The sequence below is a fragment of the Protobothrops mucrosquamatus genome, unplaced genomic scaffold (genome assembly GCF_001527695.2).
Source record: "Protobothrops mucrosquamatus isolate PMUCROS unplaced genomic scaffold, P.Mucros_1.0 scaffold_23, whole genome shotgun sequence".
NCBI lineage: Eukaryota > Metazoa > Chordata > Lepidosauria > Squamata > Viperidae > Protobothrops > Protobothrops mucrosquamatus.
Window position 1 is genome coordinate 910,936 of NW_015386099.1, and position 14,230 is coordinate 925,165.

Sequence of the window (14,230 nt, forward strand, 5' to 3'; positions counted from 1 at the left end):
TTGGTTGTTCCAGCTTGCAGGACTGGCCTAGGGTAATTTTTATAGGGGGTTTTAATTATATTTTAATTAGACTATACTTAAATATTTCTTTTTAATTAATTTTAATCCTGTAATTGTCATTTGTGTATTTTTAATCGATTGTCAGCCGCCCTGAGTCCGCAAGGAGAAGGGCGGGATATAAATCTAATTTAATAATAATAATAATAATGACAGTTTTAGCAGTCCCAGTCGCTATCGTTAAGCGAGGACTTCACATGACCAGTCAAGGTCACAGATCATGTGACTGCAGGATGCTGCCACCACCATAATTATGAACTGGTTGCTGGGCACTCAAATGGCAGTCACAAGACTGCAGGCACACTGTGAAAACTGCAGTTTGGGGGACTGGCATACGTTTCTTGTTCAGTGCTGTTGTAACGTTCATCAGTCACCTAATTAATGGTCGTTAACTGAGAACTATCTCTTTTTTTATAAATGTTTTATTAATTTTCTATTTTCACAAACAAGTGCCCAATAGACAATGTGATGACTGAGTCCATTAGTGATTCCTTGGTACATATAAGCTTCTTCAAATTAAGTCCGATATTACACCCTCCAGTACATCCTCTCTTCTGATAATAACCATTTTTCCACACTAAGCAAATACAATTCTTATTGTTGTTAATAAATATACAATTGCATATCAACATTTGTTACATTTTTCTAATAATGTCAATAATATCAGTTTAAAATATCTTTTCTAACCAAAGTATATCTTAATTGTACTTGCACTCAATTTCCATTTATTTAGTCCATATCCTATTTTCGCGTTTTTCAATTTTTAATTTCCCATCCATGTTCAAAGTATCCCAATCATTTATAATTTCAAAACAAGTTATATTTGGGTAATCAAAAGCATCCCTTATTTCCCTTTTCATACCAAGATATGATTTTCTGATTACAAATCCTATCTAGCTAGTTATAATAATACTTCTATTTCTAACAATCTATTCTTAACCATATTCAAACATCTAATTAGTAATATAGCATCCCCTCTAAGAGGTCAAAGCTTCTGTTTCCTTCAATCTTACTCTAGCTTTCTTCCTTTGCCAACTAACTTTCCAAGTCAATGCATTTGGATCATCAAATAATTCTTCCTCTATTTTTGTATATATTATTTGAAACAAGAGAAACAATTTAATTAAGGTATTTTTGGAAGAACTAGCCCGTTGATGTTCATTAAACAACTGAGAACTATCTCTGATTATTTTTCTTTCCCTTTTTTTTTCAGCTGTCCATGCCGTCAATCAAAACCCAACATATCCTCCATTTCCAGAAGGAATGCAAATGGCAATATTTGGTGAGTGTTGATTTGTCCATGGCCAGATTCAGTTACAACCCTGTCCCCACCACTTGGAGGCTGCAATCCTGGATTCTAATTTTAAAGAGGAAGTAAACTTTCTGGCACCAGCAATAGAGAAATAATGTAATTGATGTATTGAAAAGACACACAGGCTTTGCTGTAACCTGCATGCCTGGCTGGCTAGGGAATTCTGGGAGTTGAAGTCCACAAGCCTTAAAGTTGCTGAGGTTAGACACCGCTGACATAGAACATCTTAACAATTCACTTATTCACTTATAGCTTTTCTTTTTCTTGGCTTCCTTCACAGGCATGGGATGTTTCTGGGGAGCAGAAAAAATGTTTTGGAAGCTGTCGGGGGTCTTCTCCACACAGGTGGGATTCTCAGGAGGCTTCACCGCCAATCCTACCTACAAAGAAGTCCTCAGCGGTAAGTCTTCTTGAGAAGAATTCTGGGTGGAATCTCTTTCTCTGTGAAGTTATGTCTGATCAAAAGACTTGTACATATGAGAGTCACAGTCTTAGGTATAGCTATCTTTATATCCTGAAACAAAGGAAATAAGCTCACTTGCTTGATTTTCTGATTTTCAATTTTATACTGGTGTGGTTGTGTACTGCATACTTAACCAAGTCAGTTTCAAACTAGGATTGTGCAGAGCTTCAGATTCAATTCCAGAAAATATGCTGCTGAGCTTGTAGAAGGGGCATCACCTGCTATTTCTTAAAGCAGCTACATCTTTTAGATAGATAGACAGACAGACAGACAGACAGATAACCTTTATTGTCATTTTTTACTGTGGGCACAACAGCACACATTAAAAATGAAATTTAGTTGCTTGATTACATCATGTTGTACAAATCTAGCAGTTACATTTGAGTAACACACTAACCATGGTTAGTGTGTAATTCCAAGCATGGTTAGTTTTAATTCTAATAGGGTTTTATGTTTGTATATAGTTTAACTTTTTGTACTGTACATATCCAACCATTGGTTCATTTAACATTTAAGGTCAGATCTTTATTCTGGGGAATTCTAGCATAATTTGGAAAATGCTAGAATGTTCCATTCCCCTTTGGACCATGATGAACCTCCAGCTAGACTGTGCAGTTCCTGGATCAGCGAGTTTTGTACCTCCTTAGAGGCAATGTTGCTTTTTATGAACCTCAGGGTGGAACACTTGTTTCTTCTCTGGCCTTCCCCAGGCAGATGCATCTATTGGCAGAGTTAATCCTCCCTCCCCAATCTGGATCCCACAGAAATCAGAGCAGGCAGTTTTGCAGCTTAACTGCAAAAGCATTTTAAATGTGGGGTGTGGAAGATTATCTGTCTGAAAGAAATATTCCCCACATCTGTCATCTACATTCTGGGTATTAAGAAAATATTGAGGAAGGAGGGACAATCTCTTTTGCTTGCTGACACACAAATACACTCACTCCTCACTCACTCACTTACCTTTCTCTCCAAAATAATTAATCTGTCAAATCTGCAGATTGCACTTATATCTCCCAGCCTTTGTCTCATTTTTAGATAAATCAGGGATACACTGATTGGGGTGCTGGAAGCAACAAAGTGGGGAGACAGATTTTCTCCAACAATCCTATAAGCCAATGGTCCCCAACCCCCGGTCCGCATCCCAGTACTGGTCTGTCACCCATTAGGAACCGGACCATGCAAGCGGCAGGCAAGCGTGTGAGCACATGAAGCTCCATTTGTGGAAGAGGCAGGTGTGCGCACAAAACCATCCCCTCTCCTCCCCACCCCACTGCTGCTAGTCCGCAGAGCCAGAAAGGTTGGGGACCACTGCTATAAGCTCTTGTGAATGGAGCATGGTATCCTTAATTATAGAGTGACCAAGCACTGTGTACATAAATGTCCTGTATGCAGGTAGTCCTTGATTTACAACCACAGCCGGGAGGATAATTTCTGTGGTTGAGCAAGGCATTTATTAAGTCAGTCATGCCCAATTTTACAATTTTTTTTTTTGCCAAAGTTGTTAAGCAAATCACTGTAGTTCTCAAATGGGCTGCATACAGGGCCCAGCACAGTAGGCATGGCTGGTTGAACATCACCTGCTCCATCCCCACCTCCTTTTTCCCTCCTAATTACCATAGGAGGGTCAGCAGCCTTGCTTGAGCAAAATTAACTAGAAACTGCTCCAGGGAAATGCATCTCTGATGAGAATTTCTAACTCCATGGGGGAATCAGGGTACAGCAGTGAAAGGAGAAATTCCTCCTTTAGACAGGAGATATTAATCTAATGGGGATGTGTCAAGTGTTTCCAAGTGGGATGAAGGCTCTGGATTAACCCCTGCAGTGCTGCTTAATATGCGGTATGAATATTATCTGCTTCAAGAAGCATCCCAAGAAGTAGGTTGTGGTCTACTTGATGACATGATAGCAGTGTTCCAATATTCGAGGGGCTGCCACAAAGTAGGGGGGGGGGGTCAATCTATTTTCCAAAGCACCAGGAGGAAGGAGAAGCAGCAATGGATGGAAACTAATCAAAGAGAGAAGCAACCTAAAACTAAGGAGAAATTTCCTGACAGTAAGAACAATTAACCAGAAGAACAACTTGCCTTCAGAAGTTGTGGGTGCTCCATCACTGAGGCTTTTAAGAAGAGATTGGACAGTCATTTGTCTGAAATGTTAAAGGATCTCCTGCTTGAGCAGGGGGTTGGACTAGAAGACCTCCAAGGTCCCTTCCAACTCTGTTATCCTGTTAAGGCATGTGGTTCATTTGGGCTTTCAAGTAACGACTGTTTGGAAGGGCAGAGCCCAACAGTACAGTGACAAGAGTCTGTATTTGCTGATATTAGTCCTGTTTTATAGATGAACTCCAACTCCCACTGAACAAGTTCACATTACAGGTAGTCCTCGACATACGGCCACAATTGAGCCCAAAATTTCTGTTGCTAAGCCAGACAGTTGTTAAGCAAGTTTTGACCCATGTTACGACTTTTCTTGCCATAGTTATTAAGTGAATCACTGCAGTTGTTTAATAACATGGTAGTTAAGTGGATCTGGCTTCCCCACTGACTTTGCTTGTCAGAAGATCACAAAAGGGGATCACATGACCCCAGGACACTGCAACCTTCATAAATATGAGTCAGTTGCCAAGTGTCCGAATGTTGATCATGTGACCATGGGGCTGCTTCAACGGTCATCAGTGTGAAAAACGCTCATAAGTCCCTTTTTTCAGTGCTGATGAAACTTTGAATGGTCAGTAAATGAACTGTTGTAAATTGAGGACCACATTGCCTTAAATGAAAAAAAACCCCATCAAGTACTTTGGGAAGAAGCAGTAAAAGAAATTACCCTCAACTTTCTACCTAGTTCTTATAGCTTCTCATAGTTCCTATAGTTTCAGTACTGGGAACTGATTTATTTAGTTAAGGAATATATAAAGCCACTCAACTCATAAATTTGGACCCTGAGTGGCAAAATCATTCATTTTTTAAAAAAATATCAAACCATATAAATCCAATACACCAAAGCACTGTCAGATACACAACTGAGCTGAAGCAATCATTTTCACAGTAAGATGAGCTCACGTCCCATCCAGCCCAGTGCACAGGAGAAATGTCAAGTCTTCTCAGCTCTTCTGAGGCTAATAGAATCAGGGCCACTCGCACTTGGGGACCAGTATTCTCGTGGCTAAGCAAGCCATTTGTTAAGGGAGACACACCTGATTATATGACTTTTTTGCCACAGTTGTGAAGCGAATCATAAGTGAATCATGCAGTCATTAAGCAAATCCAGCTTCCCCCATTGACTTTGCTTGTCAGAAGCCAGCTGGGAAGTTGCAAGTGGCAATCACATGTCCCTGGGAAGCTGCAATCCTCATAAATACATAAATACATAAATACAGTTGTCAAATATCTGGATTTTGATCACAGGGCCATGGAGCTGCAGCGATGGTTGTGAGTGCAAGAACCGGTTGTAAGTCTCTTTTTGCACTGCTGTTGTAAATTCAGATGGTTGCTAAATAAATGTTTGTAGGTCAAGGATTCCCCTGTATGTTGCTTTTGTAGCACAGAGTATAATTTGCAAGACAGAAGGCTCAGCAGCATCTATTTAGCCTAATGACTCGGTGAATTTCCATTGGTTGCAACAACTGACAAGGCTCAAAGAAAGCCTGGGGTGATTTTTCTCCATTCTGTTTCCAGGGATGACAGGACATGCAGAAGTGGTCCGTGTAGTGTTTGACCCACAGAAAATCAGCTATGAAAAACTCCTCCAATTTTTCTGGGAGAACCATGATCCAACCCAAGGTAAAAATCTAGGGTCAGGAAAGGTGCAATGTGGGAAACCAATCTATTTACCTTGATTAATTATAAGCAGTATAAGCAAATCAAGAGGAATTACGTTTGGAAGCAATCCTAAAATAGCTTTGCTGTGTGGATGCCACTTCCAGAAGTCCATTCTGGGCCTGGGCAACAAAAAAATTAGCTACCGGTTCTGCCAAAATGATGCAAACTAGTTGAACCCCAGCACTCTACAATACCTTGCAGCATTTTGGACTATGGCCCCCTCTCATTCTTCCACCAGCAGGGCCAATTACAGAAGATTGTAATTTATAGAAGCTTGAACTATCAACAGCCATAGTGGCTGGGAAGAAAGAGAGTAGTAGACGGTTTTATAGGAAACAAGACTGGGCTGATTTTGTAAGAATCTAAGTTGACAATCGTTATTATAACAGTGCACTGAATAAGGACGAACATAATTTAGTATGTTTGATTAGTGTGTGTGTCTGTTCGCATACAATAGTCCATTCTTGCCCTCTTTTCATATCTGATTCTATGATTATATATTAATAGGATCCTAATATTATATTTTTAGATACTTAAGGATTGACGAACACTGTTATACCTGGATCGATTAAAGGCCTGTTTAATTTAAGCTTGGACAATTTATGGGTCTAAGTCCACATTCTGAAAAGAATCCTCTTGTGGAAGGAATCCTCTTCCTTCCAACTTCACCAGTAAATTTTCAGTAGCACAGTTGCTGAAAATCAACATGTGAAATACGTACCACACACCCCAAAATATTGAACTGCAGTTGTAAAAACCAGATTCAATCTTAATAATCAAGATGGTCCTCCTGATAAAAAGGGATTTCTTGTTCCACTTGCATGCAAAATATGCTAAATTGAGTTAGATCATGGGCTAATAATGAGAAGTTTTAGAGATGAAAGATTGCTTGCCGCTGGTTAATCTGAAAATCTGTAACGCAACAATGACACAGTTCTACAGAGATGCAATACCTGAATGGAAAGCTGCTTGGAGTATTTTTAATACAGGTAATCCTGACTCATGACCACAATTCAGCCCAAAATTTTAAGTGAGTTTTGCCCGACTTTACAACCTTTGTTGCCCTAGTTGTTAAGTGAATCACTGCAGTTGTTAAGTTAGTAGCATGGTTGTTAAGTGAATCTGGCTTCCCCCATTGATTTTGCTCGTCTGAGGGTCGCAAAAGGTGATCCCATGATCCTGGGACACTGCAACTGTCATAAATATGAGCCACTTGCCAAGCTTCCAAATTTTGATCACGTAACTGTGAGGATGCCACCCGTCGTAAGTGTGAAAAATGGTCATAAGTCGCTTTTTTCAATGTTGTTACGGTATTGTCACTAAATGAATTGTTGTAAGTTGAGGACTCCCTGAGCTCATTGAGTTGGGTTAATCTTCTTCATGCCATTTTTTTTTTCATTTGATTGCTGAGTCATTTGAGGGTTCTAGCCAAAGAATACCTAATTTCTCCAGCCTGACTCACTCCAGACTCCTGAGGCAGAGATTTTCTCTTAAGGAATCACATGCCCCTCTTGATTTTGTAAGCCAATCTCATTTTTCAGGCGACTGTACCTCTTTAAATGATTCCTTTAAATGGCTTCTCCTACCTCCCCACCAAGGCCACAAAAGGTGAAGCTCTTAATGGACCCTCTGCTGAGACAGGAGAGGTTCAGTTGTAAAGAAGGGGGGGCTGGGGATTTCTAATGTTTCTCCCCCCCTTTTTTTTAATAACCAGAGGAAGTGGAGGGGTGGAGGGCTGTTTGTAACCCACCTCACGTCAACACTGAGCAACAGTGGGGGGAGGGTTGAAGGCCTTAGGAGGACCAAGCATTTTTGTAATGAAGTGTAATTTTAATGAGGAAATTAGAATTCTCTGTGTGTTGCCGGCTGGGCCCTCCTCTGGGTGCGTAATGGTGTGTTTGTGTTTTAATGAGTAACGTTGCCAGTGTAGATGGCATATTAGGGAGTGAGCACGTGGGGAGAGAAGAATTCTGCCCCCCACAGTCATTATGTGTTAGATTTCAAAAGAAGATGCCTTATGGCTGAGGAGCATTGCTGACTGCTCTCCCCTAGTGACATTGTCAGATACAAAAGAAAGAGATAACATTTCCTTGAAGTCAAGCTTGACACCTGGTGACTTACATGGCCACATGTAAGTCACATGCAATTTTTCTTGCAATAACAAGGAAATGGGTCACCACTGCCTTCTCCTGAGCTTTTTCTTTTACATTGGGATTGTCTAGCCCAGGGGTAGGCAACCTTGGCTCTTTTATGACTCCTGGACTATGCTGGCTCAGGAATTCAGGGAGTTGAAGTCCATGAGTCATAAAAGAGTCAAGGTTGCCTACCCCTGGTCTAGCCTACAGTCCTGGGGTTTCGTAGTGCTCTCCCATTTCTGATGGTCTCTCATTCCTATTCAACCTTGTGTAGCTTTTTGAGGTCCAAGGTTGTGTAACCTTAGCTTATAAGCTCATGTAGAGCAATTGACCTAATTTCAAAGGACCTTTATAGAACATAGAATCAAAGAGCTGCAAGGGACCTCGGAGGTCTTCTAGTCCAACCTCCTGCTCAAGGCAGGAATCTTACCCCATCCCAATCAAAGTCTAGTCTATTTTTGAAAACCTCCAGCACCCATAGCCCCAGGAGGCAAACTATTCCACCGGTTAATTGTTCTCGCTGTCATAAAATTTCTCCTTACTTCATTGGATACACTGGATATGTTGGATCTTTTTTAACAAGTTATTTCTTGTCCTGCCCTCTGGTGCTTTGGAGAATGTCAATTCCCTCTTCTCTGTGACAACCCTTGACAAGTACTGGAAGACTACTATCATTTCCCCCCCCCCCTTATTCCCTCTCTTCAATAGGCTAGACATACCTAGCTCCCACAACTGTTCATCACCCATTTAGCCTCCAGACCTTTTATCATCTTTGTTGCTCTTCTCTGCACACTTTCCAGGATCTTAACATCTTTTTTGTATTGTGGTGACCAGAACTGAATGCGATATTCCTTAAGTGTAGTTTTACCAGTGCGGTATAAAGCGGTGCTATCACTTCTAATGATCTTGATGTTATCCCTCTGTTGATGCAGCCCAGGACTGCATTGGCTTTTTTGGCAGCTGCAGCACATACTCAAGTGGTGGTCCACCAGAACACTTGGTTCTCCCTCCCTCCCTCCCTCCCTCCCTCCCTCCCCCCCTCTCTCTCTCGCATCCAGCTTCTTGAGAAGGAAAATGAGAAACGCCTCACCCACTTATGGCTATATCCCTGCCCACTTCTCCAGCCATACCACTATTGGCAGTCCTGTCCTTCTTACTAAGACCCTCTCTTCAGGAGGCTTTTTTCATTCCTGCCCTCAAATCGAGATTAAGATTTAAGACTCTTCCACTGATAGTAAAGGGCTCTTTGACTGCAGTGCTCTGTCTGAGGATGGACCATCGGGGCTTATGAGTGAAGGATGCTGGTGGTTATAATCTCTTCTCTTGCATTATAACAGGGGTCTTCAAACTTGGCCCTTTTATGACTTGTGGACTTCAACTCCCAGAATTCCTCAGCTGGCGTGCCTGGCTGAGGAATTCTGGGAGTTGAAGTCCACAAGTCATAAAAGGGTCACGTTTGAAGACCCCTGCATTAGAGTGACTCCCACTTTACAGGTAGTCCTCGACTTAGGACTACAATTGAGCCCAACATTTCCACTGCTAAGCGAGACAGTTGTTAAATGAGTTTTGCCCCATTTTACAACCTTTCCTGCCACAGTTGTTAAGTGAATCACTGCCGTTCTTAAATTAGTCACAGGGTTGTTAAGTGAATCTGGCTCCCCCATTAACTTTGCTTGTCAAAAGGTCGCAAATAGTGATCACATGGCCCCGGGACACTTCATCTGTCATAAATATGAGTCAGTTGCTAAGTGTCTGAATTTGGATCAGCTAACCATGGGGATGCTGCAATGGTTGTAAGTTTGAAAAATGGTCATAAATGACTTTTTTCAGTACCGTTGTAATTTCAAAGGGTCATTAAATGAATGGTTGTAAATTGAGGACTACCTTTATTTGCTCTTGAAGGAAAAGGCTTTGCATGTTATTATAGAGACTGATTCCCTATTAGATGTTCATCTTTAGCAGCTAAAACAGCGAAGTCCTGTGGTATCTTATTATTGGGAGACAAATTTTGGATCAGGGTTCATCAAATTCAAGAGTGGATTGATCCTGAATGTGTTCATTTATAAATGTCATCGGATATCTTTTGTCACTGATATTTAATACTTGGAGAAAACCTGGAATTTTTTGCCGAAGTCATACTTATCTAGCAGATACATGAACTTTGTATGTTGTTCTGAGTTTCGTGGTCATTTTCCCAGGAAGGAAATATTGGATATGGATATCAAAATCAAATTAGTGAAATTAGATGATCTTTGAAATCTAGTCACTAAATTCGGGAGGAACTTCAGAATAAAAAAAAGTTACTTTCCATTAAATCAGACCACTGATCTATCTAGCACCACATTTTCTGTGTTTCCATTAATGAAATAGATAAAATGGGAATACTCAAGGATAATACCTTTTCTCCTGCGACTGTTTATTATTAAGGTTGAAGTGGGAAGAAGAAGATTCAGCAATATGAATCAATTTGGTCATCTTTTGTCTAAAAATATGCATTGTTGTGCCTCATTTTTTTTTCCAGGAATGAAACAATACAAAGACATTGGCACCCAGTATCGCTCGGCCATCTACACTATCGGAACAGAACAATTGGAATCTGCTTTAAGATCCAAGGCAATGTATCAACAGGTATAGGAGAATTGTGGATAGATGGGGGCAGGAATTTGAGTTCTTGGACTAGGGTGCTGTTGTTTATATGATTAAGGTTGACTCTTATTGGCATTAACTTTGTAAGGTGTATGAATTCCCATCTAAATGTAAAGGTTTCCCCTGTTCAGTTGAATCTGATTCTAGGGGGTGGTGCTCATCTCCATTTCTTAGCCAAGGGAGCCAGCCTTGTCCAAAGACGTTTCCGTGGTCATGTGGCCAGCATGACTATACACCAAGGCACACGGAATGCTGTTGCCTTCCCACCAAAGTGATGCCTATTTATCTACTCACATTTGCATGCTTTCAAACTGCTAGGTGGCCAGGAGCTGAGGCAAGTAATAGGAACTCACCCCATCATGCATCACTTGGGTCTCAAACCTAGGTTGTCAACTGTCTAGCTCAGGGGTCTTCGAACTTGGCCCTTTTATGACTTGTGGACTTCAACTCCCAGAATTCCTCAGCTCAGCATCTTTAACTGAGCCATCGTGCCCCCTGGCTTCCCATTTTAATGCTCTTAGTTGGAGATGTCACAACTGAAACCTGGGACTTTCTCCATGTAAAATGTATGCTGTACAACTGATTGTAGTTCCATTAGGAAGATCTAATATAAGTTATTCCTAAACCTGAAGTTTATTCATAAGGCTGATTGTTAGAGTTTAAGAGCTAAACTATTCAGTTGTGGTGACTATCTTCTCATCACACAGCTGACCCGGTTAGCAACTCTTCTGCAAAAAATAACTTCATGGACTTCATGCATGATCACAGCTGTCCCAGGCAAATGGAAAAATCTTTGTTAGGATCTCAGCTGCCACAGCATTTTAACTGTCAGGGTTACACATTTACAAGGGTCACCAGCAGCACAAAGTTCCACCTTACTTCTCCAATGTTCAGTTCTCCCATGCGGCCAGAATGGTAAGGATAAAAAGTAATCGTAGAGGCAGGATTCCTAAAACAAAAGCCTCATTTTTTCAGGATTGTTCTGAATCTACATTTCTCTGTCAGCAGGAAGAAGGGAGGGTTAACTCTCTCTTCCATGTTTGTCCAACATGGTTGACCAGGGAAGAATAGTTTAATTTGAAACAATAAAGAGCTATTCCAGGCTAAAACTGAACCCCTAGAGCCCACAGTTAAGCAGGTTATAGGTTTGCATAACATACCAATTCTGCTCATATCCCAGTTAAATATAAATATAACTAATTTCCCCCCTGAAATAGAAAGATTTATTTTTAATCAGTTTGTTTCTCTGTATGTGTGTGTTTGAGTCAATATTTACTCAAGTCTGTGCAATTTTCTTAGTGACATTTCTTGGAAATAGTCTTCCTAAGGGCTGAGAGAGAGAGGGATTGGTTCAAAGCCATCCAGCTGGCTTGGATGCCTAAGGGAGGACTATAACTCATGGACTCCCAGTTTTTAGCCTGGTGCTTTTAGCCAATGCACCAAACTGGTTCACTGCTGAATTGTTTGGATGTTAAGAAGTTTTTATAAGAGCCAAGTCAAAACCTCTTTCTTCTTCATTTCCCATGGGACTTGAATTCAATGCTCTGGAGTCTTGTTAGAGGAAGACAATCCTTCAGATATTTTCGCTACCATGTTGCCTCTTAATAATCTCTTTTTAAGGCTAAACGTATCTTAATGCCTTCAGCTTTTTTGTAGGAGCTCATTAACCAACAGAGGTTTGGAGTGGCAGTCTAATTATGCCAGGAAGGTATTGTTCCTTGCAAGCCATGTTTTCAGACAAGTTTCGTTTTTACAGGAGCTGCTACTTATGCTTTAAGAAAATAATATAGCTCTTAATCTCTAATGCCCTAAAGTGCTCTGGACTCAGGGCCAATCTTGTCTGCCAAGCTGTCTAGGACTGTAATTCTCCTAATACGCAGATGCTGGTTCAGAATTAAATTGGGAGACTAAGATGGACCATTTCTGGCTTTTTTTTGCCTTCATCAGTTAGCCATACCCTTTATGGGATTCGAACCTGGGCAGTTATACATACTAGGCAGTGATTTAGCCACTAAGCCACAGGTTCTCTTCCCCTCTTTGCCAGCAAAGTCAAGGGAGTAATTATAGGGAAGCCAGAAATGGTCCATCTTAGTCTCCCAATTTAATTCTTTACTCTTTGTCAGAAAAAAGAAATTTGGATATAAAAATATTTCGCAGTTGCGACTTGAGCCTGCTCTATGCCCCTAGTTGGGGGCGGCAAGGCAAGAGATATTGTAAAAAGAGTAAACTGCAGTATGGCAGTTGAAAATGTCAAGGTGTTCACAATCAGACCGTCTTGGGTGCGTCCATGTTGTGTCCAAATAATCACGATCACCAAGAGTAGATGAAATGTTTATAAACAATTAAAAAGTTTAAAAACAATTTAAAAGCAATAAAACATTTAAAATTATCGGTAACCGAGCTTTCGTCGGACTCTCCCGACATCATCAGGGTTGCTGAGGCGGTGTTTGGGAGGGTTTATATACAATTCTCACATGCCTGCATCCGGCTGCGTGAGCGCGTAACCGGGCCCCGGTATACGCGCTCCTGCGCGGTGCCTGTTTTCCCTTTACCCGCGTGTAAGCGTCTTGCCGTCTTTCCCTGTTTGTTGCTATGGGGTCCCTGGATATCTTCATCAGGGATCATCTGGGGTTCTTTCTTGCACCTTTCACCCATTATGGTCCTTTCATCCTTCCCCTCTAATCCATCCGTTCTTTCTCCCTCATTCGTTTCACCCTTAATCCCTCTATCACTTTCACAATCTCTCCCGTGTGTATTGGCTTCAATTCCATTCTCCTTCATGTTGCTATCGCCCCTTCCATTCAACTCGCGGGGGATCCGGGGGTCCCCAACGGGCCCTCGATCGACCCCTCTTTCACCGGGTCCCCCCATCGAGTCCAGGTTAGTCCCTTCCCCTCTCCCTCCAATACTGACGTTGCATGTGTTTCGTGTTTGCCTACATAATTTTTTTTTTAAGAAATTTTATTTATTTTTTCCATCATAAAAAACAATCATAGGTAAACACAACCAATCAATAACCCCCCCCCCAGAACTTCCCAAACCTAATCCCAGGATAATATTCATATAAAAGTAAGCAAATACTAATATCTCTAACTCCACAAAATATCTTAATCTACAAGAAAAGATAGAAGTAAACAAACTTAAAAAAATCTAAAAACCTAAATTATATTCTACCACTCTATGTTTCTTTTGGATATAAACAATCCATCTTCTCCATATTGATAAAAATTGTTCATTCGAATGGTTCTTCAAGTAAGCTGAAATCTTTGCCATTTCAGCAAGATACGAAACTTTCAATCTCCAGTCTCCCATCGTAGGCAGAATTGGGCTCTTCCAATTTTGGGCTATTAGCAATCGGGCAGCAGATAAGCAATAAAGCATCAAATTTGTTTCTTTTGCATCTAAGTCTTGCACAATACCTAAAAGAAAGAATTGTGGAAGAAAAATAATCCTTTTTTTAAAAATCTGCTGTAGGTTCCACCATAATTGTACCCAAAAGGCCTTGATAACCTTACAAGTCCACCACATATGAAAAAAGGTTGCATCTGGATGACCACACCTCCAACACTTGGATTCATAATTCGAATAGATACGAGACAAAGTTGAGGGATCCAAGTGCCATCTATAAAACATCTTATAAAAATTTTCACGTAAATTTTGAGCTTGTGTAAACTTCACATTTCTCACCCAGATCAACTCCCAAGTGTCCATAGGTATTGTTTCTCCTATATTTTGAGCCCATTTAATCATACAGTCTTTAACTAGTTCAGTTTCTGAGTCCAATTCTAATAAAACGTTA

At 40.8% G+C, this 14,230-nt stretch overlaps 1 protein-coding gene across 1 annotated transcript in view; it reads left to right on the forward strand.

Moving 5' to 3' along the window:
- Nucleotides 1-1,272: 1,272 nt before the first annotated feature.
- LOC107303039 (mitochondrial peptide methionine sulfoxide reductase-like) overlaps nt 1,273-14,230 on the forward strand; it is a 33,931-nt gene continuing 20,973 nt past the window's right edge. Inside the window, exons 1-4 of the mRNA XM_015832226.2 lie at nt 1,273-1,339; nt 1,650-1,769; nt 5,507-5,611; nt 10,307-10,413. Of these exons, the coding sequence (XP_015687712.1) occupies nt 1,321-1,339; nt 1,650-1,769; nt 5,507-5,611; nt 10,307-10,413 (351 nt within the window). The 5' untranslated portion in view covers nt 1,273-1,320. The remainder of the gene's footprint in view (nt 1,340-1,649; nt 1,770-5,506; nt 5,612-10,306; nt 10,414-14,230) is intronic.